Source organism: Danio rerio, chromosome 11 (genome assembly GCF_052040795.2).
Source record: "Danio rerio strain M-AB ecotype USA chromosome 11, GRCz13ab, whole genome shotgun sequence".
Taxonomy (NCBI): domain Eukaryota; kingdom Metazoa; phylum Chordata; class Actinopteri; order Cypriniformes; family Danionidae; genus Danio; species Danio rerio.
The window spans coordinates 2967501-2994093 of NC_141031.1; the positions used below are offsets into that span (position 1 = coordinate 2967501).

A 26593-nucleotide genomic window follows, 5' to 3' on the forward strand; every position below is an offset into this window, starting at 1 on the left:
TCTGACCCCTACTTGAAAATGTATAATAAAAATAATTTGAATTAAATATTAATTAGATAAACTAATAAAAAAAATTGTTGGTATTTCTTTAATAGCCGATGACTGAAATCTTGCTCTCTTTCAGGTCTAAGCTGCTGGAAAGTGAAGCCATGAACGAGTCTCTGAGGCGCAGTTTGTCTCGTCTGTCGTCCCGCTCTCCGTATCCCGCATCCCACCCATCTGCTCCATCCATTGGCTCCTCCCCCTCTGTTTCCATGGAGGCGGAGATGACCGATGTGATTCGCCAGGCCAAATTAGATGTGGAGCGGCTGAAGAAGAAAGAGAGGAACCAGAGGAGGAAGAGGTGAGGTCTGAAGCGCAGCCTAAGTTGATGAACAGTGCTGTAAAATATTCAATCCACTCAAGTTTGTAACGCTTTTCACGTTAATTATTATTTCGAAGCAGCTTTACTAAAGGTGCACATTATTGCATTACAATCACATCCGGAATAACTTTATTAGTTACTATTAACTTTAACTAATTAATTAGTAACTAATAGCTTTTAATAGTTAAAGTTATTGTATATAAACATAGTTAACCTGCAGTAATATAGTATATACTGTAGATGATGTATATATAAAGAGTTCAGATGCAAAAACCTCTAAGTGCAATCTCAAAATCTCCTCTAAAGTTTGCCTTTTTAACCTTGTATGTTTATGTTCTGTTATTTCACTTTAAAGGCAATGAAAACTTTGAACTAAGAGTGAAATTACTAAAACTACATACAACAGCCTGAGAAAAATGCTTATTTCTGCTGAAAATTTCAGATGGCAGATAAAGTTTTGTAAAGTAACCAATTATAAACACTTAAATGGCTCATAATTAGCATATACAAATAAATGGCTCTTTTATGGAATATAGTTTTTTTTTAGGGCTTTATTCTCAAAAACAAACATCCTGGATCTACTTTATCTAACTTTTTACATGGCTACTTGCCACAAGGCATAAATATTAAACATAATACATTGTTCCGAGCCGTAATAGTTTATTAATTATTTAATTAAATGCAAAGAAATGCAGAAATGAAAACAGCTGATGGAGTATACACTAACCTGCGCATTATTCAGACACAAGATGGCGCCAAACAGTCAAAAACACAAAGCTGACAGTAACATAAACAGCTGATGGAGTATATACTAACCTGCACATTATTAAATCACAAGATGGCGCCAAACAGTCAAAAACACAAAGCTGACAAATCAAAACAGCTGATGGAGTATACACTAACCTGCGCATTATTCAAACACAAGATGGCGCCAAACAGTCAAAAACACAAAGCTGACAGTAACGTAAACAGCTGATGGAGTTTATACTAACCTGTACAGTATTCAGACACAAGATGGCGCCAACCAATCAGAAGCACAAAGCTGACAGTAACAAAAACAGCTGATGGAGTATACACTAACCTGTGCATTATTCAGACACAAGATGGCGCCAAACAGCCAAAAATACAAACCTGACAGAAATTAAAACAGCTGATGGAGTATACACTAACTTGTGCATTATTCAAACACAAGATGGCGCCAAACAGTCAGAAACACAAAGCTGACAGAAATTAAAACAGCTGATGGAGTATACACTAACCTGTGCATTATTCAAACACAAGATGGCGCCAAACAGTCAGAAACACAAAGCTGACAGAAACTAAAACAGCTGATGAAGTATACACTAACCTGCGCATTATTCAGACACAAGATGGCGCCAAACAGCCAAAAACACAAAGCTGACAGAAACTAAAACAGCTGATGGAGTATACACTAACCTGCGCATTATTAAATCACAAGATGGCGCCAAGCAGTCAAAAATGAGACAGAAACATATAAATGTCCCAAATCAGCCTGCTTTATTTATCAGTTGTTATCTGGGAATAACTTGATTCAGATCGGTCAGTCTGAACATTGCACTGTATTTCAGACAGCAGTGTAAAAAGTGGCATTTTTATTTTAGCATTAGATATCATTCAACCAAAAAAATAGGGCGTGTTTAATCCTTTGACAATGTTTGGGGGTTGAGGACCACATTTGAACTGCATCAGAGCCTTTAATATCATATCTGAAGTGTCATGACTGCAATATTCACAGCAATTGTGCATTAATTATTGATTATGAATATGATTTTGAACAAGAATTCCTGCTGCGGGACGTCTCGGACATCTTGCACTTTGTTCATGATTATAGCAGAGGTTTGACAACCTGCTGTCCCGTTTGTGTGTTTGGATGACTTTATTACGCTCGTCCTCTTCGGTTTTATGCTACTAAGCCAATAAGTGGCAGTAAAACGTGCCAGACTTTAGATTTATCTGTGTGTTTGTGCCAGTCTGAGCTGGCACAGATACAAGCGTCTCTCAGCGAATGGTCTGTAATTATGAATATGACTTCAGGATCGTCTCACTCTGCAGATTGGCTCTAATGGGAGAAAGGCCAGGGCTCATTTGTGATCCCAATTGCTACTAGAATTCTCTGCTGACCCGCAAAAGGGTAAATCTCTCCCTGAAGTGCCATTATGTGACTATTAAATGAGGTTTTTGCATCAGACGTTGTCAGAATTATGAGCCAGTGTCTTGTTTTGTTTTTGTTTGTTTGTGTGTGTGCAGGTTTCTGGGTGATGAATTGTGTATTGATTCTGTCTTCTGATTTATTGTCTGTTTTAGTCCAGAGAAAGAAAAGGGTTTGAAGAAGAGAGCCAAACTTCATCCCGAGGAAAGCGGAGAGAAGAGTGAGAACGGGCTGAACCGAGCGAATGAAGAGAGACGAGAAAATGGAGATGGAGACTCTGATAATGAGCCTGAAGAGGTGAGAGATTATTCTGTGTTTCATTGTCAGTGTTTTGTGGATTTAATGCGATTATTAATACACTTGAATAATATAAAGTTTAAATGGTTCAAGAAAAAATTAATATTAGAGTATGTTTTACAAGAAAAACAAACTATGTAGTGACAATGTTTTAAGAATGTTGTTAAGGTTGTAATATTTCAAAATTTAAAAAAAAAAAAACTGCACAGTCTTATATTTGAGCGTAATATTGTAATTTAGGAATGATAAGGTTTTTAATATTTTATTTTGAGGCTTAGTAAAATATTAATAATAGTTATTTTTTTGTAATTAATATTATTTCTAATTCTTTATTTGTTTTTATTTATACATTTTTAGATTGTTTTTAATTATAAATTTTATTTTTCATTTCTTTACTTGCCTTTAATGAATGAATTAATCAATTAATTTACTCATTTTTATTTATTTATTTATTTGTATGTCGTTATATGATTGTAAATATTAAGAATGTAAGGTTGTAATATTCTTAAAACTGTAAAGAAAAAACACTACATCCACTCCTATATTTAAGCATGATATAATAATGTTTTTAACATTTTTTATTAAGGCTTAGCAAAATATTTATTAATAATTATTTATTAATAATTGATTTTTACTATTTGTAATTTAACTGTATTTAATCATCTATTTTATCTATTTATAATTATATATTTTTATATTTAAATTTTATTTTTAAATATTTATTTATTTTTATTAATTTACATGTCTTTAATTAATTATTTAATTTAATTAATCAATCAAATAATCAATTTACACAATTTTAATTATTTATGCGTATTGGTATTTTAATGCATATATATTTATATATTTTGTATTTTATTTAATATTAATATTTTTTGTTTATTTTATTTATTTATTATTTATTTTTTGCAAATGTAAGGTTGTAATATTTCAAAAAATTGTAAGAAATAAAACTTCTTATAGCCCTATATTTAAGCATAATACTGTTATTTTGGAAGAATATTTTAAATATTTTTTTAATACGGCTTCACAAAATATTTATTAATTAATATTATTTAAAATATCTGTAATTCTTTATTTGTATTTATTGATTGATTTTTATTTATTTATTCATTTTTATTTATTTACTTGTCTTTAATTAACGAATTAATCAAAAAATCTATTAATTTGCATGTTTTTTATTATTTATTTGTATTTATATATTTGTATTTTAATTTATTTATATTTATATATGTTTTATTTTAATAAAATATCTTTTGTTTATTTTATTTATTTGTTTATTTGTAACGATTTTATTCATTTATTTTGTATGTTTTGAATTAACATATTAATGTAAATTATAAATTAATGATATTATTATTATTATTATTATTATCATCATCATCTACATTTGAGATGTGATTCTCTGTTTGCTCTTCTTCAGGATGGCATGTATCCACTGCAAGAGGATGATCACGGTGAGAGCGGCTGCGATGAAGAAGAGGAAGAGGAAGAGGAAACCAGGGAGGAGGAAGAGTTCGACAGCGACGAGAGCTTGGTGGATTCGGACTCTGACACCGATGAGAAAGGTGCATTCTAGGATACACTCATCACACACACACACACACATGAACACATGATGATGATACATGAACATCAGTAATCTAATGATTTGCCTGAATCTGAACTTTGCGTCTGCATTCGATGCTAGATTCCTCCGGCATTTCACGCAACAACAGCTTGCGTTCTTCGCGGCTGCATGTGTGGTTTTGGGGAGCGATTCGTTTTTTAAGTTAATAGTTAATAGTAATAGTTTGATTGCAGTGTTTACATGTCTGTACTGCCTTTCAATAATGCCACTTAAACAGGAATACTCCACATGTCTTGATTCCATTTGTTTAGTTGGATTATGACTTTAGTTAGATTTAAGGTAGTCAAAAATTGCTTTATTAAAGTCTTGTCTTGAGTATTGGTGTCCATGTGAACGCACTCACTGACCTGTTGACCTCTCTCTCTCAGTGAACCTGCAGGCAGATTTGGCGGACCTGACGTGCGAGATCGAGATCAAGCAGAGACTCATCGATGAGCTGGAGAACAGCCAGCGGCGGCTGCTGACGCTCAAGAGTCAGTATGAGGAGAAGCTGATCCTGCTGCAGAACAAGATCAGAGACACGCAGCTGGAGAGAGACCGCGTGCTGCACAACCTCAGTGAGCACTTTAATTACAAACCATGCTTATTTCAGTAAAGAATGTGCAGTTAAAGTCTAAATTATTAGCTTATCTTGTGATTTTTTTTTTCTTCAAATATTTCCCAAATGATGTTTAACCGCACAGTATTTCCTATATTATTTTTTCTTCTGGACAAAGTCTTATTTGTTTTATTTTGGCTAGAATAATTTTTTTTAAAAAACATTTAAGCCCTCTTAAGCAATATATATATATATATATATATATATATATATATATATATATATATATATATATATATATATATATATATATATATATATATATATATATATATATATATATATATATGTATGTGTATATATATATATATATATATATGTATGTGTATATATATATATATATATATATATATATATATATATATATATATATATATATATATGTATGTATGTATGTGTGTATGTATATATATATATATATATATATATATATATATATATATATATATATATATATACACATACATACATATATATATATGCATAGAAAATAAAAATAAACATTTCAATTCAATTATTGTTTCAAGTAATAATTATTGTTTCAAAGCAGCTTTAGAAAAGGTGCATGTTATTGCATTGCAGTCAAATTCAGAACAGTTAAAGGTCCCGTGAAGTACTTTGAAATGTGTATTTTTTTATTCGATATTTAATCTTTACCAAAAACATGGGAGTAGCCCCTCCCCTTTTCAAAGAACAGCCAGTATTGTTTGTTCCCCTTCGGTTGGGGAACTTCAGTGCCATGAATGGGAGGATTCGGATCAGAAGCCGCTTATCTGGAGAGTATTGAACGGGCCAATGAATGAAATTAATTGGCAGCGTAAGCTTGCGCAGGTGTGCGACATCTGCAATCATCTCAGCATATAAGCACACCTGAAGCCAGCAGACGCCATCCTTTTCGCTTCAGATCCTTTCTGAGTGAGTCGATGAGGGTTCCTCTTGCTGATCAGCACTTCAGAGCGAACGAGTGTGTCTCCCGGTCCAGAGTGGGTCTTCGCGGTGGCAGACGGTCGAGCTGGGTTACTCCCTTGCCCGCGGTTCTTTGGGTCCGGTCCTCCAGAGCGGTGCGTATAGTTGCAACTTTCCTAAAAGAGCAACACAGTCGTGCAGCACGTCCTTTTCAGGATGGCGCTCCGACTGTGCGTTTCTGGATGCGGGGGTTTCCTGTCTCCGGATGATGGACACGATCACTGCATTGCATGTTTGGGGGTCCAGCATGTTAATGCGGTGCTCGCGGGCGGTTCATGTCGTCATTGCGATGCCATGACCGTTGCACAGCTAAGATCGCGGCTAACTTTCGCAAGAGAGCGAGCCACCCCAGTTGCCTCCTGTTCTAAAAAAGCAGCGGGCGCTCGGGCAGATCTGAGGGTTTCAGCGGGAGCTAATCCGCCGCCCACGGGCTCGCGGACCTCTCGCTCCTCACGGCGCTCCATCCAAGCTTCGGGTGGTGAGAGTGATCCGTCTAACCAGATGGTAGCTCTCACACTCGCTGACACCGGAGATCAGATGTCCTCCGCGGCATCGGAGGGTGGGCTTTCACTGTCCGACGAAGATCCGGACCCGCTCGCCCCCTCCGGGCAGGTGAGCGCTGTCAAATCGGATCCTGAAGCGGACATGTTAGCCGTGCTTTCCCGGGCTGCTTCGGCCGTGGGGTTGGAGATGGTTTATCCCCCAGCTCCGCGGCCGGACCGACTAGATGGGTGCTACGTAGAGGACCAGAAGGCGAAGCCTTCGAAGCCTCTCGTCCCCTTCTTCCCGGAAGTGCACAGTAGGCTCACGCAGTCCTGGAGGGCACCTTTCTCTGCCCGTGCTGCGAGTGCCTCCGCCCTCACCGCCCTTGACGGCGGAGCTGCCAGGGGGTATGAGGCGATCCCGTCAGTGGAGCGCGCTATCGCGGTCAATCTTTGTCCGCGCGGCGCCTCTACGTGGCGGGGTTTGCCCCGCCTCCCGTCCAAAGCCTGTAGGTTGTCTGCCTCCCTCGGAGCCAGAGCTTATAAGGCTGCGGGCCAGGCTGCTTCTGCTTTGCACGCGATGGCCACCTACCAGCGCTACCAAGCGCAGGCGCTGGCCGAGCTGCACGAGGGCGGGTCCAACCCAAGCTTATTACATGAGCTGCGCACCGCGACCGACTATGCTCTTCGGACTACTAAGTCCGCCGCGTGTGCGCTGGGGAGGACGATGTCCACACTTGTGGTTCAGGAACGCCACCTCTGGCTAAACCTGGCCGATATGCGCGACGTTGACAAAGTTCGCTTTCTTGACTCGCCCATATCCCAGGCTGGCCTGTTCGGCGACACCGTCGGTGAATTCACCCAGGAATTCAAGGCGGTGAAAGAGCAGTCGGATGCGATGGGCAATGTCATCTATCGGCGTGGCCGTAAGCCCGCTCCGCCCGCCGAGCCATCCACCTCCGCTGTTCCTCGCCGAGGGCGCCCGCCAACGAGTGCTGCCCCGCCCCCGCCTGCGCCTCCGGCCAAGCGGGCGCGGCGTTCACCTCGAAAGCAGGCAGCCCCTCCTGCCCAGGGCGCCGTTAAGTCCGGTAAACGGACCGCGAAGCGTCCCTGAGACAGGCCATCCGGAGAAGAGGAAACTTGCTCTTTCCCCGCTGGAGGGCGGGGCCCCGATAACAACGGTACTTTTCAGTGCCACCAAAACATCAGTAAAAGAGCACTTTTTCCCTTCCCCGGATGTGACTGCACGAGTTCTGCCAGTCCGGGACGCGCTGCCTTCCGGCTCGCAGACTCTACGTGCTTCGCCAGTGGCTCACGAGCGCTGGGGGGACGGTCTCCCTTCCCTCAGCCCTCCAGCCCCCTCTCCGGAGTCAGGGTGCGGAGCCAGAGCGAATCGCTCTCCTCCAGCTTTTCCGCGGGACCCTCGTGCTTCCCGGATCAGCACACCCACTCCGCGCTGCCCCACCGCTGGTACGTCAGCGATTGTAGCGATGACTCCATTAGCGAGGGCTCTGCCTGCCTGGTTAGCGCGGGCCAGCCCCTCGCGGTGGCTCATACGCACAATCAGACTCGGTTACGCGATTCAGTTCGCGAAACGGCCCCCCAAGTTTACGGGCGTGTATTTCTCCAGGGTCAACCCCCTGTCCGCCCCTGTCTTGCGAGAGGAAATTGCTGCCCTCCTGGCGAAGGGTGCAATCGAGCCGGTTCCTCCAGCCGAGATGGAGAGTGGGTTTTACAGCCCATACTTCATCGTACCCAAAAAGAGCGGTGGGTCACGGCCAATCCTAGATCTGCGCGTTTTGAACCGCTGTCTGCACAAGCTGCCGTTCAGAATGCTCACGCAGAGGCGCATTCTCCAATGCGTTCGTCCTCGGGATTGGTTTGCAGCCATAGACCTGAAGGACGCGTATTTCCATGTCTCCATTCTTCCACGCCACCGCCAATTTCTGCGGTTTGCGTTCGAGGGTCGAGCGTGGCAGTACAAGGTCCTCCCCTTCGGGCTCTCTCTGTCTCCGCGGGTCTTCACCAAACTCGCGGAGGGTGCCCTAGCGCCCCTTCGGCTCGCGGGCATTCGCATACTCAATTATCTCGACGACTGGCTGATTTTAGCCCACTCGCGGGAGCAATTGATTATGCACAGGGACGAGGTGCTTCGGCATCTCCGCCTACTGGGGCTTCAGGTCAACCGAGAAAAGAGCAAACTCGCCCCAGTGCAGAGGATTTCTTTTCTCGGGATGGAGCTGGACTCGATCACCATGGTAGCGCACCTCTCCGAGGAACGCGCTCGCCTGTTGCTGAACTGTCTGAGGGAGCTCGACAGCAAACTAGTGGTCCCACTGAAGTTCTTTCAGAGGCTCCTGGGGCATATGGCATCCGCAGCCGCCGTCACGCCGCTCGGGTTGCTCCATATGAGACCACTTCAGCACTGGCTTCACGATCGGGTCCCCAGACGCGCATGGCACGCGGGCACACACCGGGTCTCGGTTACTGCGCTGTGTCGCCGCGCCCTCAGCCCTTGGAACGACCCCTCGTTCCTACAGGCCGGTGTGCCTCTAGGACAGGCGTCCAGCCATGTTGTTGTTTCAACAGACGCTTCCAACACGGGTTGGGGGGCCGTGTGTCGCGGGCATGCGGCTGCGGGCCTCTGGAAGGGTGCCCAGCTGCATTGGCATATCAATCGCCTAGAGCTGTTGGCAGTGTTCCTCGCTCTCCACCGCTTTTTACCGGTGCTGGAGCGGCAACACGTGCTGGTCAGGACGGACAGTACGGCGGCGGCGGCGTATATCAACCGCATGGGGGGTATGCGCTCTCGCCGCATGTCTCAGCTCGCCCGCCGTCTGCTCCTCTGGAGTCACCCGCGGCTGAAATCGCTGCGCGCCATTCACGTCCCAGGCACGCTCAATCGTGCAGCCGATGCGCTCTCACGACAGCTGTTACGCCCTGGAGAATGGAGACTCCACCCCGAGTCTGTTCAGCTGATATGGGCGCGATTCGGGGAGGCCCAGATCGATCTGTTTGCTTCCCCCGAGAACGCTCACTGCCAGTTGTTTTTTTCCCTGACCGAGGGCTCTCTCGGCACGGATGCACTGGCCCACAGCTGGCCTCGGGGCATGCGCAAGTATGCGTTTCCCCCTGTGAGCCTGCTCGCGCAGTTTCTGTGCAAGGTCAGGGAGGACGAGGAACAGGTTCTGCTAGTTGCGCCCCTTTGGCCCAACCGGACCTGGATATCAGAGCTCTCACTCCTCGCGACGGCCCTCCCCTGGCGGATCCCTTTGAGAGAGGACCTACTCTCTCAGGGACAGGGCACCATCTGGCACCCTCGCCCCGATCTTTGGAACCTCCACGTGTGGTCCCTAGACGCGAGGAAGACTTAGGTAACCTACCGACTGCGGTGGTTAATACCATCACTCAGGCTAGAGCCCCCTCCACGAGGCGCGCCTACGCCCTGAAGTGGAGTCTATTCACTGAATGGTGCGTCTCTCGCAGAGAAGACCCCCGAAATTGCCAGATTAGTGTTGTGCTCTCTTTCCTTCAAGAGAAGTTGGACAGCAGGCTGTCGCCCTCCACTCTCAAGGTTTACGTGGCCGCCATCTCCGCTTATCATAGCGCGGTAGCTGGCGGCACCGTGGGAAAGCATAACCTGGTCATCCAGTTCCTTAGGGGTGCTAGGCGAATTAATCCATCTCGCCCCCCTCTCATGCCCTCTTGGGATCTCGCCCTCGTTTTCACGAGTCTGCGATCCGATCCCTTTGAGCCACTCGAATCAGTATCTCTAAGATTTCTGTCCCTGAAGACAGCTCTGCTGGTTGCGTTGGCCTCCATCAAGAGGGTCGGGGACCTGGAGGCATTTTCGGTCAGTGACTCGTGCCTGGAATTCGGGCCGGATTACTCTCACGTTATCCTGAGACCCCGCCCCGGTTATGTGCCCAAGGTTCCTACCACCCCCTTTAGAGATCAGGTAGTGAACCTGCAAGCGCTGCCCCCGGAGGAGGCAGACCCAGCCCTTTCTTTACTTTGTCCAGTTCGCGCTCTGCGCATTTATGTGGACCGTACTCAGAATTTTAGATCATCTGAGCAGCTCTTTGTCTGTTATGGCGGTCGGCAGCAGGGAAGTGCCGTATCGAAACAAAGATTATCCCACTGGATTGTGGATGCCATTTCACTCGCTTATTCGAGTCGAGGTCAGCCGTGTCCCCCGGGAGTACGTGCACACTCCACTCGGAGCGTTGCATCCTCTTGGGCGCATGCACGCGGCGCCTCTCTAACAGACATCTGTAGAGCTGCGGGCTGGGCGACACCCAACACATTTGCAAGGTTTTACAATCTGCGAGTGGAGCCGGTTTCCTCAAGGGTATTAGGTAACCCTTTGGTGATTGAGGAGACAACTCGGTAGGGTGTTGAAACACGCTTGCTGCGCCATTCTCCCTAACACGGAGGTACGTGCGCCTTTTTTATCTGTCAGTAAAGTTCCCCGTCAGGTGAGCCCTGCAGATTCCTCCGTGGCCCCCAGCACTGACTCAGCGGAGGAGTCACTTGCTGGCCCACTACGTTGTAGGTCTGCCCGCTGGTCAGCCCGCGTTTTGGGTATAGGTGCCTGCTATGCGTGATCCCCACTAGGCGATCCCATATGCTTATTCCGCCACGGTTAAGTCCCCCCCCTGGGCGGACCCGTGTCTTCCCTCTCCGCTAACCACTCTTTGCTATGCGTACTCCCCCTTTTTAGGGCCAGTCCATAGGTAAATTCTGCCATCTATCCCCCCCTTGGGTAACGGATGGCCTCCGCAGCGTCCTCCCTATCGGGATTGCACGCTTCCCAACGTACTGTCGTATTTCCTAGAATTATCTAGATGCTCACGACTTCCCAAAAAATATATCTAAATCCGTAAAACTTCTGTTGAAGTAGGATAAATTAGGGCCAGGGACACGTTGGAGGACCGCGCCCCCCATGATGTGGGTGCGTCACGCTTGCTTGACTATCTCCTCATCGGGGGTGTTGGTAAGGTGCAGTCATTATGGCGCTTTCCATATTCTCCCATTCATGGCACTGAAGTTCCCCAACCGAAGGGGAACGTTCGAGGTTACAGAAGTAACCCTTCGTTCCCCGAGGAGGGGAACGGAAGTGCCATATTCCGTCGCCATAATGACTGTCCCTTAGCTGTTTGAAAGTCTCTTCAGCTTAAAAGGATGGCGTCTGCTGGCTTCAGGTGTGCTTATATGCTGAGATGATTGCAGATGTCGCACACCTGCGCAAGCTTACGCTGCCAATTAATTTCATTCATTGGCCCGTTCAATACTCTCCAGATAAGCGGCTTCTGATCCGAATCCTCCCATTCATGGCACTTCCGTTCCCCTCCTCGGGGAACGAAGGGTTACTTCTGTAACCTCGAACGTTTTTATCACAGCTCTTTCAGTAAAAAATAGGCAAAATAAAATAAATGTGACTTTCTCTAGAAGAAAAAGTATTATAGGAAATACTGTGAAAAATTCCTTGCTCTGTATATATATACATACATACATACATACATATACATACATATATATATATATATATATATATATATATATATACACATACATATATATATATATACAGAGCAAGGAATTTTTCACAGTATTTCCTATAATACTTTTTCTTCTAGAGAAAGTCACATTTATTTTATTTTGCCTATTTTTTACTGAAAGAGCTGTGATAAAAACAAACAATACTGGCTGTTCTTTGAAAAGGGGAGGGGCTACTCCCATGTTTTTGGTAAAGATTAAATATCGAATAAAAAAATACACATTTCAAAGTACTTCACGGGACCTTTAACTGTTCTGAATTTGACTGCAATGCAATAACATGCACCTTTTCTAAAGCTGCTTTGAAACAATAATTATTACTTGAAACAATAATTGAATTGAAATGTTTATTTTTGGGTGAACTGTGCAGAACTTTGTTTAACAGATGAAATAGTTCCTCTTTTTGAATAATTTGTTTTTTAGTGTCGATGGAGAACTACACTGAAGAGAAAGCCAGTAAGGTGAAGTCTGAGTACGAGAAGCGCCTGAAGGAGATGAACCGGGATCTGCTGAAGCTCCAGGCCGCACAGAAGGAGCACGCGCGTCTGCTGAAGAACCAGGGCCGATACGAGAGAGAGCTGAAGAAACTGCAGTCTGAGGTGGCCGAGATGAAGAAGGCAAAGGTGAGAGGGCATTTTTAGGAATACAGCGCCCTCTGCAGGCCATCAGGAGATTAAACCATTACACAAATCTACTTACTACACACCATTAAAAAGCATAGCATAATAAAATTGCATTATTTGTATTGTAAAGTTTGCCAGAATTTGAAAGCATGCAGTATCGTTCATTCAAAAGATACAAGAGTCTTTCTTTTGTCTTAAGTTGCATTGGTATATTTTTGACAGTAGCCAAAAATAAACTGTATTGTACGGGTCAAAATTATTGATCTTTCTTTTAATGCCAAAAAACATTAGAATACTAAGAAAAGAGTACGTTTAAATTGTGCATTTCATACCAAACATATATCAAAAATGCATTTTTAAATAATATTATGCATTGCTAAGATCTTAATATGTTCAACTTTAAAGGTAATTTTCTTAATATTTCAAAAGAAACAGCAAAATCAAACAAATTAATTAATTTCAAACAGTTTTAATATACTACAATTTGCAGACAAATTAAGCATTTTTAACATTAAACATCATTAAAACATCATCATGGATTTTAATAATAAGAATGATATCTGGAAGATTGTGTGACACTGAAAACTGGAGCAGTGATGCTGAAAAAGCAGCTCTGCATGACGGAAGTATATTACATTTGATAATAAATTCAAAAAGAAAACAATTAAGTACAGAGTACACCATAGTACATCAAGTAAATAGATAAACTATTATGTACATATTCGGGTTCTTAAAGTGTAAGTTTTATCTTTGAATTACATTTATAATACAACGTGGCGTAGAATAGTGCATACTGTAAGGATGCAATTTGGGATGCACCAACTGATCTTAGCAGGGCCGGAGTGGGACTCATTTTCAGCCCTGGAGTTTCAAGCCAGACCGGCCCACCTCAGTTCACGACTGATTCCAATTCAGTTACTAATGGCACCATCACGTCTTTTTCAAGAAAACTGCTGCTTTAGAAATTCAAATGTTCAGCAGCCCTAACAGTATTTTATGTCTTAACATTAAAATCGGAAAAAAAAAAAAGATTTTTCATGGGAGGTTCGATCTCGGGTCCACGACATTGAAACGCAATGTGCTTACCACTGGACCACATTGGCGCTATTACAGTGAGAGTAAAAAATTCAATTCAATTCAATTCAGCTTTATTTGTATAGCGCTTTTACAATGTAGATTGTGTCAAAGCAGCTTCACATAAATGGTCATAGTAACTGGAACAGTGTGGTTCAGTAACTGGAACAGTGTGGTTCAGGTTTTAGTGTTTAAGTTCAGTTCAGTTCAGTTTAGCTCAGTTCAGTGTGATTTAATCATTACTGAGAGTTCAAAATAACTAATGACTTGCGATCCTTAAGACACAGCACTACTTTCTTTTGATGGCTCAATCTTTTTCTCCTATTTTTAGATTTCTGATCAAGTTAAGTCAGATTTATTAATGTAGTGAATCATTAGATTTTCATTGAGCAGGTGTATTATTCATTTTATTCGAATTCTTATATTCACTAAGGTGCCACTGTTTGGGGTTGATAGTTACATTACATCATCATCATTAACGTTAGTTAATCTGCAGGCTGCATTTTTCTCACGGGGCTGCAAGAAATTAAATAAAAAGAGCGGCACTGCGGCAAAATAATGAATAAAAAGAGTAAAGCTATTGTCAAAATAAATAAATAGAAGAAAAAAGTGTGACTGCTGAGAGTGCAAGCAGCTAGGGACACCGGCCCTCGCGGCCAAAAAACAGACCGGCCCACCGGGAATTCTCCCGGTCCTCCCGATTAGCCAATCCGGGCCTGGATCTTAGGTCCCGTTTACACTAGTGCGTTTTAGTTTTAAAACGGCGTTTTAGAATGAAAACGATCCGCGTCCACACTCGCGTTTCACCCAGCGTTTCTGAACTGCTCTCCGTCCACACCAAAACGCTAAAAACGCACATCACGTGACCACACACACACTCTCAGGCAAGCGCTGTAGCCAATCTACCCAGATGAGAGCTGTGCTAGTCGGACTTCTCATCAAGCATCTCCCGCTGGATCTAACCTCACTATATTTATTAAACGGGATATTTCTTTCATCTTGTTGTCTTTATTTAACGACATATTCATTGGGCATTGGAATCTATTACTTGTTCTCAGGTAACGTGTTTTGGCTGAGCGCAAAGATAAGTTAATGATTAATGTAAGCACGTACATTCTGTATATTGACTGATCGCTTGCCTTTATTTCCTATAATGTATAAACTTATTGTATGTTATACTTTTATAATGGCCATTATCGATTAAAACTGATATTCAGCAAAGAGAGGGTGTGTTTCGTATTTTCACTGAAATTGAAAGGAGGCAGTTGTTATCGGCTCCGTTTTGTTATAAATATACACACAGTGAAGATGACGCTCATATTTGCAGCACGGCGCCTCAACATTTTTGCTGTCTGTTTAGTTGTTAATATTAAAATGAAAATAGGCAGTTCCTTATATCATGTTTACATTTTATTGTTGAGAAAGTAAAACAACGTAGCCAGGGTGATGTGAATGAAGTTATAAAGTACACTGTTCCCTTTGAAGATTTACCCGTGTCCTCGGTATAGTCTGTTTTCCATATCAAACTGAGAAGAAGAGACTGCAGCCTTGATCAAACTTGCGAAGTTTTAACTTACACGGAGAAGATGCAGGACTGAACTGTGCGTGTTAGGCTACTTAATATTCAGGAAAGCCCCAATCAGAGAGGCGAATGTCTGCAGCCCCGCCTCCGTTTTCAAATGTCTCCGTTTTCCATCATCCACACTGAGACGGAGCAGCTGCGTTTCAGAATGAAAACGGCCTCTCCAGCGTTTTCGAAACGCTCCGTTTTCGGCGCTCGAGAACTCCGGCGTAGTGTGGACGGATGGCGTAACCGTAGCAAAACTTATGCGTTTTCAAACTAAAACGCATTAGTGTAAACGGGGCCTTAGGCAAGGCAAGTTTATTTATACAGCACATTTCACACACAGTAGCAATTAAAAGTGCTTTACATAAACAAGAAGTGTAAGAAAATGAAAACAAATAATGAAAATAAAAAAGATAAAAATAAGAATAAAAAATAGATAACTGACTTCAGCCTTCGGATCGGGAAGTGTACATTTGCAAAATGTGCATTGTACAAAAAGGAATTCTGTCTGGAATAAGGCCATCCCATAATGCCCTTAATCACTAAAGCTGCTTTTAAGTGTGTCATTGAATCCACCTGTAGGTGGCACTGATGAAGCAGATGAAGGAGGAGCAGCAGAGGAGGAGGATGATCGACGCCAAGAGGAACCGAGAAATCGCACAACTGAAGAAAGAGCAGCGGCGACAAGAGGTATATACTCTCTCAGGTTGGAGGTTCTCTTTGTCATGATATATAGCTCCTTTCACAGATTCTCAATTGGATTTAAGTCAGGACTCTGGCTGGGCTACTGCTTAATGTTTTTTGTTTGCCATATTCATTCAGTTTCCTTTGGCTTAGTCACTTATTTTTCAGGTGTCGCCACAGCGGAATGAACCACCAACTATGACTAACATCAATTGTCTTTGGTCAGCTTAGTTTGGCAGGTCTCTCGGAAATTATTAATATTTTAAAATTGGCACTATCCTTATAAATAAACTGCATAGTTGCAATCTAAACAACTACATTATCCACTAAAAAAAGCATCAGAAGTACATTATGTTGCCCAACAGCAGGAGAGTAACTGTGTTGTGTGTTTGTGCTGTCCATCAGTATCAGATTCGTGCTCTGGAGTCCCAGAAGCGGCAGCAGGAGCTGGTGTTGCGCAGGAAGACTCAGGAGGTGACGGCGCTCCGGCGTTTGGCTAAGCCCCTGTCAGAGCGGGCAGCTGGACGAGTGTCCCGCAGACTCACCAGTGTGGACTCTGGAGCAGAACTGTCCACCAGCACCACCACCACCACCTCCTCTGAGCCAGAGTCCAGCCGCTCCGTCTCCAGCATCATCCGCCACTGGAACACCAAACTCAACGGGTACCTGGGAGAAACCGACAGCCATGCACCTGCGGCAAACATGGCCAGGTCAGTGAGACAATGCACCTTAACACACCTCCATTCTAGACCCATGAGTCCGCACAGTGGCACAAATAGATTTGCTGTTTAAACAACATGGTGCAAAAACAAGAAAATTAAAGTTGCGCTGGTCTGAAAATAGCAACAAATCGAGCCAAACACGTCTTACACCTTATTGCACCTGGTGTATGATAGCGCCCTTTAACTTAAATATTTAATCTACATGAAATATTTGTATTTAATTGTGCATCATTTAAATAAATAATTACTTTTTGCTTATGCTTATAATAACAAAAACATATTTTTTGTAGCAGTAATTATTCTTGAACTTCTTTATCAAATCCTTAATTCAGGGTGCTTTCACATCTGTAGTTCGCTTCATTTGGTCCTCACCAAGGGTAATAAATGATGCATTGTTGCATCTTCTGCCGTCTTCGGGTCGTTTTCACACCACACTGCTGGCTTTGGTCTGAACCAGTTGAAACGAACCAAAATGCAGTCATCTGACAAAATCCACATCTCTCATTGGCCAGATGTTGTTAAACATATTTCCTAAACTGCTTATTGATTGGTCAGAATTCATGTGCGGAAAACTCCTGCAGTTGAACAAAATCGGCAGACACATAATGTCGCTTTTTACTCTGGAGGGACGACTGCGCTAACTGATTGCCTGCTTTAGACAAACTATTCATTTCGAGAATGAAGCGCGGCTGGAAAATAGGGTATTAATGTATCGCTCGTCACTTCAGGAGGAGCTGTGAATTAATTTAGCTAAACTGCAACATGGTCATCTTGCGGAAATATTACCAACGATCCATCAGGTAATGTCTTCCCTCTGTCTCTGTTGGTAAAGCGCTGTCAACAAATATTTTTCCTCCATATCCCATAATGCACAGCGCATCGGCCTACGGCAGCTGGATTAGTCTAAAAGGCGCAGTACTTTTTACGGTTGGACCCGTTTTAGTACGGATCATATTCTCACCACAAACGAACCGCTCCAGGGTTCGTTTGAAAGCGTACCGAGTCCACCTCTTCAAGCAGGTCTCGGTACGCTTATTTGGTCCGCTTTTGGTGCGCACTCGAGTGCGATTGCTGCTTTCACACCTGCCCAAACGAATCGTACCAAAAGGGGAAACGAACTCTAGTGCGATTCAATCGAACTAAATAAGGCAGGTGTGAAAACACCCTTAATATCAGTTAGGTGCCATTCATTAGTACATGTGTGTTTGCATTCCCCTATGATCTGTAAGCGACTCAGTCTGTATCTGTGTTTGATTACAGTAGCAGAAAAAAGTTCCAGCGGAAGGGTCCGAGCAGCGGTTTCTCCAAGACGGCGCGTCAGAAGTGGCAGTCTCTGGAGAGGAGGATCATGGACATCGTCATGCAGAGAATGACCATCACTAATGTGGAGGCGGATATGGACCGCCTCATTAAGGTGACTTTAAAACAAATATCAAACACATTTAAAAATTTATCATTTACAGTTCAAGTCAAAATGATTCGCCCTCCTGTGAATATTTTTTCTTTCTCAAATATTTCCTAAATGATCTTTAACAGATTCAGGAATTTTTCACCGTATTTCCTATAATATTTTTTCTTCTGAAGAAAGTTTTAATTGTTTTATTTCAGCTAGAGTAAAAGCAGTTTTAATTTTTTATTTAACCATTTTAAGGTTAATATTATTAGCCCCCTTAAAGGGTCATGACACCCCCCACTTTCGGTTAAAGTCTACTTCAGAATGTTTTCAAAAGATGCATGATTAATGGGCGTGGAGCTCCGCGAGCATCGGGCAGGAGTGGGCGTGGCCAGCAGGGGAGAAGGGGAGCGAACAACTGCTGTTGTCAGTTAGCTCACAAAATGAGACACAAACCGTGAGGAGACGCACGAGTTTATAGTTCACAACGTTAAAATGCAAAGAAATAAACAGTAATTTAATGCCCTGCTACATTTGTTATTTGTAATTTCATGTACACATAACCACAATATATATCATTATGAAGATAAGTGTGTTCATGTAAACACTATAAAAGAGGATTCTCCCTCGATCTGAATGCAGACTCAGTGCAGCAGGTCTCCTGACCTGTCTATTTTAACCATTAGCCCTGCTGGTAATATAGGGGATTTAGGCAAACACAGCAGCACGGCGATGTGTCTGAATGTGAACGAACTCCTGATAAAAGACAGCGTCCGCCATTCTTTAATTCGCATGCTGCTCTCCCGACAAAAATGCTTGCAGCGCACACACACAGCTTTGCTGTATGATCGGCCCTGACAAGATCGCGGGGATAAAACATGCAACAAACCCTGTGGATCATGGAAACAAACACATACGAGCCTTCATGAACGGCTACTGCGTCCCGTTGGTCTGTGTCTCACAGCTTGCTTGAAACTGGCAGGTCTGCCTTGCCTTCGGAAAGCACGTGCTCTCATGAATAATTAAGCAGCCGGCTCTTCTCATAGGATAAGAAAACTCCGCTATGAATAATAATGAGGAAACCGACGCGTCATCATTGCACTTGCGGTACTGCGCTACGTCGCCGATTTTGATCCCGCCCCAAAATCCATTTTAAACCTGGAAGCTGAAATTAGCTGACAAAAGCTCAAAATTATCCAGTTTTCCCCACAATTAAAGCTGACAGGTGCTAACATTGTCTTAACTGATGCTCAACACAAACAAATCTGTTAAAATAAAAAAAAAAAGTTCTCCAGGGTGTCCTGAACCTTTAAGCAATACTTGTTTTGGATTGTCTAAAGAACAAAACATCGTTATACAATGACTTGCCTAATTACCCTAACTTAACCTAGTTAAGCCTTTAAATGTCTCTAAGCTAAATACTAGTATCTTGAAAAATATCTAGTGAAATATTATGTGCTGTCATCATGGCAAATATAAAAGAAATCAGTGATTAGAAATGAGTTAATAAAACTATTATATTTAGAAATGTGCTGAAAAAAAACAGCAATTGGGGACAAAAATATCTTTGAGCCGGTTTAAAACCTTGACTTTTCTAAACCACGGTAAACCTTGAAAGCAGTTACCGTCCCATGCCTAGTCCTGATGATGTGTTGTGTCCAGAAACGCGAGGAGCTCTCGGTGCAGCAGGAGGCGCTGCTGCGTAAGAGAGAGAAGCTGCTGAGTGAAAGCTTCAGAGAAGAGGACGAGGAGAGACTCCTGCAGGAGATGAACGAGGAGATCGAGGTGCTCAACGCTAATATAGACTACATCAGCGACAGCCTGTCTGACTGCCAGGCCACCATCGTGCAGATTGAGGAGACCAAGGTGAAGAACAATTATAGTTAATGTCAGAATTATTAGCCTTCCTGTAATTTATTTTTATTTACATTTTTTTTAAATATTTACCAAATGATGTTTAACAGATTAAATTTTTCACAGTATTTCCGATAATATTTTTTCTTCAGGAGAAAGTCTTATTTGCTTTATTTTGGCTGGAATAAAAGAAGTTTTTAATTTTTATGAAACCATTTAATAGCCCCCTTATGCAATATTTGTTTTTCGATTGTCTACAGAACAAACCATCGTTATACAATAACTTGCCTAATTACCTTAATTAACCTAGTTATTTTAGTTATTTTAACAAAGGTATCAGAGGAAGTAATTTTACTGTGATAAATATTCATAGGAATATTCAGTTATTATTTATTTATTTATTTATTTTTAGTTAAATATTTAAGTATTTATATTTACACCAAGTTTTACTCAGCTGTGTAATCGAAACGTCATAATTAGCTCAGTTAATCTCTGGTGTTTAGCTGTGGGTGTTTTATGAATGGTCAATCTGAAGTCTTGTGTGTGCGTTTTGTTGTTTAGGATGAGCTGGACTCTGTGGACACATCAGTGGTCATCAGCTCCTGCTCTCTGGCTGAAGCTCGATCTCTACTCGACTACTTCCTCAAAGCCTCCATTGACAAGGTCAGACCAGACACACACACTACACAATACTTTGGTTTTGTCATCCAGTGATTTTTTTTTTTAAGATACTAATATTCAGCTTAGAGTGACATTTAAAGGCTTAACTAGGTTAGTTTGGCAAGTTAGGGTAATTAGACAAGTCATTGTATAACGAATCTGTAGACAATTAAAAACAAATATTGCTTAAGGGGCTAACAATATTAAGCTTAAAATGGTGTTTAAAAAATTAAAAACTGCTTTTATTCTAGCCGAAATAAAACAAATCAGACTTTCTCCAGAAGAAAAAATATTATAAAAAATACTGTGAAAAAATCCTGAATCTGTTCAACATTATTTGGGAAATATCTGAAAAAGAAAAACATTCACAGGAGGACGAATCATTGATTTTTGTTTGCTTGTCTGTATAGGGTTTACAGGTCGCCCAGAAGGAGGCTCAGATTCGCCTGCTGGAAGGTCAGCTGCGGCAGACTGATGTGATCGGCTCGTCCCATAATCACATGATACTGGACGCTCTGAGGGAAAAGGCGGAGTGCATCCCTGAACTGCAGGCTTTAATCCATAATGTCCAACAAGGTGAAGATTCACTTTCATTTTAGTTAATTGTGTTTCAAATAGGGCTGCAAGACTTTGGAAAATATTGGAATTATATTATTATTATTATTATTTATTCATTTATTTTCCTTCTGCTTAGTCACTTATTTATCAGGGGTCACAACAGCGGAATGAACCGCCAACTATTGCAGCATATGTTTTACACAGTGGATGTCCTTCCAGCCACAACCCAGTACTGGGAAACACCCATACACACTCATTCACACACGCTCATACACTACGGCCAATTTTGTTTAACCAATTCACCAAACCGCATGTGTTTGGACTGTGGGGGAAACCGGAGCACCCGGAGGAAACCCACGCCAACACAGGGAGAACATACAAACTCCACACAGAAACGCCAACTGACCCAGGCTGGATTTAATCCATGACCTTCTTGCTGTTAGGCCACAGTGCCAACCACTGAGCCACTGTGCCACCCTAATATTATCATTATTATTATTTTTAAAAATATTATTATTATTATTATTATTTATTATTATTATTATTATTATTGTCACACCTTGTCTTCCATGTATGTTTGTTTTTCATCATGTGACCTTCACCATGTGTTTCCGTTCCCGCCACTAGATCTTGTTCATCACCTTCACCTGTGTTCATCCCCTGTGTGTAATTATTGTCATCATCTGTTGTGTATTTTAGTCCCTGTATTTAGTTAGATCTTTGTCAGGTATTCTTCATCCGTGCCTTCCTGTGCCTTTCTGTGTTGAACCCAGGCGTTACAATTATTATTATTATTATTATTATTACATATTTAAAAAATCAAGTTGACTGACAAATTAAAATGTTGACCGCTAATTAGTGGCTTTGTTGTTGTCACAATTCTGTTGTAAATTGGTCTTTGTTTTCTTCTGTTGTTCAGAAAACGGCTATGCCAGCACAGATGAGGAGGTGTCTGAGTTCAGTCAGGCCTCGGAGAGCGGGTATGAACATCTATACATCTTGATATCTATACACTTGATGATTATTGACATATCACTTTCACAGTAATGATTGTTTCAAAGCAACTTTACAAACGGGTCATATTATTGCATTACAGTCAAATTCAGAAAACTTAAGGTTATTAGTTACTATCAATTTATTAGTTGCTAATAACTGAGTAATTAACTAGTAACTAATAGGTTTTAACAGTTAAAGTCAGAATATATAAACAGTTAATCTGCAGTTATACAGTAAATAGGTGATCTCTATATGTAGATGTCCAATGAAGTGTATAATCCCTCAGTGTTTCAGTCTGAACGTCCCTGCTTGTCTTTCTGCCACAGATTTTCCCAAATGAAGTTGTCTGCGAGTCAAGATGACTTTAAGATGAAGGTGAAACTCATGAAACATGTTCTTGACTGAGTAGTATTTTGACATTTGCTCATCACCAGTTTGACAGTGTTCATTATAAATGATTTATCAATGCACATTTAGTTAGTTTGAACCCGTGTGGATCCTTATGAACATTATTATCCTCTTTGTTTCTTTGTGAACCTTTTGTTTGCATTTAATTTGCTTAGAAATGTGTCTGTGTAGATGTCATTTATTTATTTATTTAAAATAAATGACTTTTATAAGGGGTTCAAACAGTCGTTTGCACTTTGATTGACTTTCTCCTTTTGTACGTGTCATCAGAAGGGGAAAGCTCCGCCCACAATTGACCATCTCTTCCTCATTAGCATAGGACGTTAGTCCTGTTTTTGAATCTGCCACTATGCTGACACACAGGCATCTGTAGCTCCGCCCTCTTCTGAAAAGAGCACAATCTCATTTAAATTTAAAGCGACAGTCTCCAAAACAGCCCTATTAGGATCATAGCCTAAAAGGGTCAGTTTTAGAGAGTTATAAAACATTATTTGTGTTGTATTTTGAGCGGAAGCTTCACACATACACTCTCTAAATACTTTTTTAACGTGATAATAATAATTTTCCCCTTATAGAGAAGAAAATACGATCCCAGCATTTGTTTCATGATGTTAAACGCCCAAGCAGCTCTTCTTTTCTTGTCCTGTGTGTTGTGAGCAGCAGGTGGCAGTGTAGCACAGCATTTGGCCTCAAATCTTCTCTTCTTTCCCAGGTTGAGCCTCGACTCTCCGCACAAATGAAGGCGGTTTCAGCCGAGTATTTGGGCCCAATTCTGGACCTGAACTCTAAAAACATCACCAAGTCTCTGGCGTCCCTGTCAGAGATCCAGGAGAACGGTTTGCTCCTCAAAGACACATACTGTAGAGAGCTGGTGTCTCGAACCATCAGCCTGCCCATCAGAGGACACACATTGTGAGTGGATCAGGCCTGCACATTGCTTTATTACTGGAATACGTTATTATGTGTGTAGTGTTAAACAGTGGAAGTCAGAATTATTAGCCTCCTTGTCTAATTGTATTTTCCCACAATCTCTGTTTAAAATTTTCAGCACATTTCTAGAAATAATAGTTTTAATCACTCATTAATAACTCATTTCCAATAACTTATTTCTTTTATCTGTGCCATGATGACAGCACATAATAGTTGACAAGATACTAGTATTCAGGTTCATTCGACAAATCATTGTATAAGAGTGGTTTGTTCTGTAGGCAAGCAAAAATAATGTTTAAGGGGGCTGATAATATTAATTCTAAAATATAAAAAAAAAAATATATATATATTCTAGCTAAAATATACTGCTATATAGATCTAGCAGAGTATTTTGTGACCTGTGTCTTCACAAGTGTGTGTTTGTGTTTCAGCCCGAGGCAGTCCAGAGGCTCTGACGCTTCCCCTTTAACGAGGAGACAGTCGTATGACCGAGGACAGCCATACAGGTGACTGAATCTGAAGGAAGCTATATATATGTGTATATATATATATATATATATATATATATATATATATATATATATATATATATATATATATATATGTATGTATATATATATATATATATATATATATATATATATATATATATATATATGTATATATATTCATGCATATATACACACATTATATATATACACACATTATATATATATGTGTGTGTGTATATATATATATATATATATATATATATATATATATATATATAAAATATATATACATACATATACATACATACATACATACATACATATATATACATACATACATACATACATATACACACACACACACATGCATATATATATATAAATATATACACACATATATATAATGTGTGTATCATTTAATATATACACAGTTTATTTGTGTATGATTATTTGAAATATTGTGATGTGGTGATGCAGTAGGTAATGCTGTCACTTCACAACAGGAAGGTGGCTGGTTCGAGTCAGGTGGCATTTCTGTGTGGAGTTTGCATGTTCTCTCCGCGTTTGCGTGGGTTTCCTCCGGGTGCTCCGGTTTCCCCCACAGTTTAAACACATGTGCTATAGGTGTATGAGTGTGTCTGAATGTGAATGAGTGTCTCCCAGCGATGGGTTGCAGCTGGAAGGGCATCAACTGCGTAAAACATATGCTGGATAAGCTGGCAGTTCATTCCGCTGTGGGGGACCCCTGATGAATAAAGGGGCTAAGACGAAGGAAAATGAGTGAATTCATTTTTATAAGTAACAATTTTAAAACAATTTCATCATTTAAAATAATATTTCCAAGTTTGATTTTATGGAGTAAATGCATATACTGTTGTATTTTTATAAAAATATTTTTGTTAATCCAAAGCAATATGAAAAGCTCAATAAAAAAGTCCAGACTTTGCAGCTGTAAATGACTCTGTTGCATTCACAATGTATACTGCAGTGAACATATTCTGAAGCACACCGTTCAAAGTGAAGCGTGTAATCAGTTACTGTATTTACTGTATATAAAAATGTTTTGTGTGTTTTTGTTCACACAGAAGTCCAGACGTGGGCTACACTCCTCCTCCATCTCCTCCGCTCCGACAACGTAATGACCGCAATGTGTTTTCCCGCTTGACCAGCAACCAGAGCCAGGGCTCAGCACTCGACAAGTGAGTTTCATAGAAAACAAAATTGATCTGAAGGAGGCTACGTGTCCGTCTATTTTAATGTTTAATTTGGAATATTGCATAAAACATTCTTAATGGAAACACTAAAACTGCATTCACACTTTTTTTCCCTAAATTAAATGTAATGTAATTAAATGTAAATTAAATTTAATGTTTAACAGGAATTTTTCACAGTATTTTCTAAAATATTTTTCCTTCTTGTTTGTTTCATTTCGACTAAAATAAAATAATTTTTTAATTTTTTAAAAACTATTTTGAGGTCAATATTATTAGCCACCTTAAGCAATTTATTTTCAATTGGCTACAAAACAATTCACTGTAATACAATGACTTGCCTAATTACCCTAACTAGCCTAATTAACCTATATTAAGATCGTGAAAAACGTCTAGTCAAATATTATGTACCGTCATCATGGCAAAGATAAAATACATCAGTTATTAGAAATGATTTATTAAAACTATTATTCTTAGAAATGTGTTGAAAAAAAATCTTCAGAAATTGGAAAAAAAAAGTGTATAACAAATGAAGGGCGAATAATTTTCACTTGTAAAAAAATAAAAATAATAATTAACCCTGTAAACAGATCAAACACAGGAAGAGAAAAGAAGGCCCACTCTTTTTTTCCCAGGTCATTGCATCTTTACTTTTAAAAGAATATATAAGCAGGTCATCAAAATAAAGTTTAAAAAAATCAATACGGTCACAAAACCAAAATTGACCATCAATACTTGCAGTGTAAAGCAGCATTATGTGCGTATACATTTTTAATAAATGTATATAAATGCACACTGCTGAGCAGGGCTGATTAAAAAAAAAAAGTGCATAAATTAGATGGAAACACATTTACAGAACAAATACCAGCATTCGAATTAATAAAAAGTCTTGTGACTATTGTTATTTTAACAGATCATGTGATTCCCAAGTAATTAAGTTGGCAGTTCATTCCGCTGTGGTGACCCCAGATTAATAAGGGGACTAAGCCGAAAATAAAATAAATGAATGAATGAATGAAAAAAGGCCCATATTGGCTTCTTCTACCGTAGTAAACCCGGTTTATCATGAAGTGATGATTTCAACACAGGCTCGTTGTGAAAATGTACCCCAGTATACATTCCTGGAGAGCGCAAATCATTTAGCCAAAGGTACGTCTGGCTGCATTTAATTTTAAAAACGAATGCTACGGGGATGTATGACGCCGCTGGCAGCTTCTGTTTCTATTCCTGCTTTTCCCGCTGACCGCTTACCTCCGTGTGCATAGCTTTTCTGCTGTAACTAGTTTGCTCGTCGTGTACGTCGGCGAACTTGAGATGCAGAGCGGAGTTGACCGCCACGACAGGGTTCCAATCTGC

The 26593-nt window shown here is 41.0% G+C and overlaps 1 protein-coding gene across 4 annotated transcripts in view; it reads left to right on the top strand.

The window, feature by feature from the left end:
• kif21b (kinesin family member 21B) overlaps positions 1–26593 on the top strand; it is a 131863-nt gene that overhangs the window by 64588 nt on the left and 40682 nt on the right. For all 4 annotated transcript variants that reach the window (XM_087272963.1, XM_087272965.1, XM_087272964.1 and 1 more), the window contains exons 11-26: positions 125–343; positions 2690–2831; positions 4255–4399; positions 4830–5018; positions 12490–12689; positions 15913–16020; positions 16420–16724; positions 17997–18150; positions 19792–19995; positions 20545–20646; positions 21054–21219; positions 22121–22181; positions 22524–22572; positions 23318–23517; positions 23967–24041; positions 25112–25225. In XM_087272963.1, the coding sequence (XP_087129089.1) occupies positions 125–343; positions 2690–2831; positions 4255–4399; positions 4830–5018; positions 12490–12689; positions 15913–16020; positions 16420–16724; positions 17997–18150; positions 19792–19995; positions 20545–20646; positions 21054–21219; positions 22121–22181; positions 22524–22572; positions 23318–23517; positions 23967–24041; positions 25112–25225 (2433 nt within the window). The remainder of the gene's footprint in view (positions 1–124; positions 344–2689; positions 2832–4254; positions 4400–4829; positions 5019–12489; positions 12690–15912; positions 16021–16419; positions 16725–17996; positions 18151–19791; positions 19996–20544; positions 20647–21053; positions 21220–22120; positions 22182–22523; positions 22573–23317; positions 23518–23966; positions 24042–25111; positions 25226–26593) is intronic.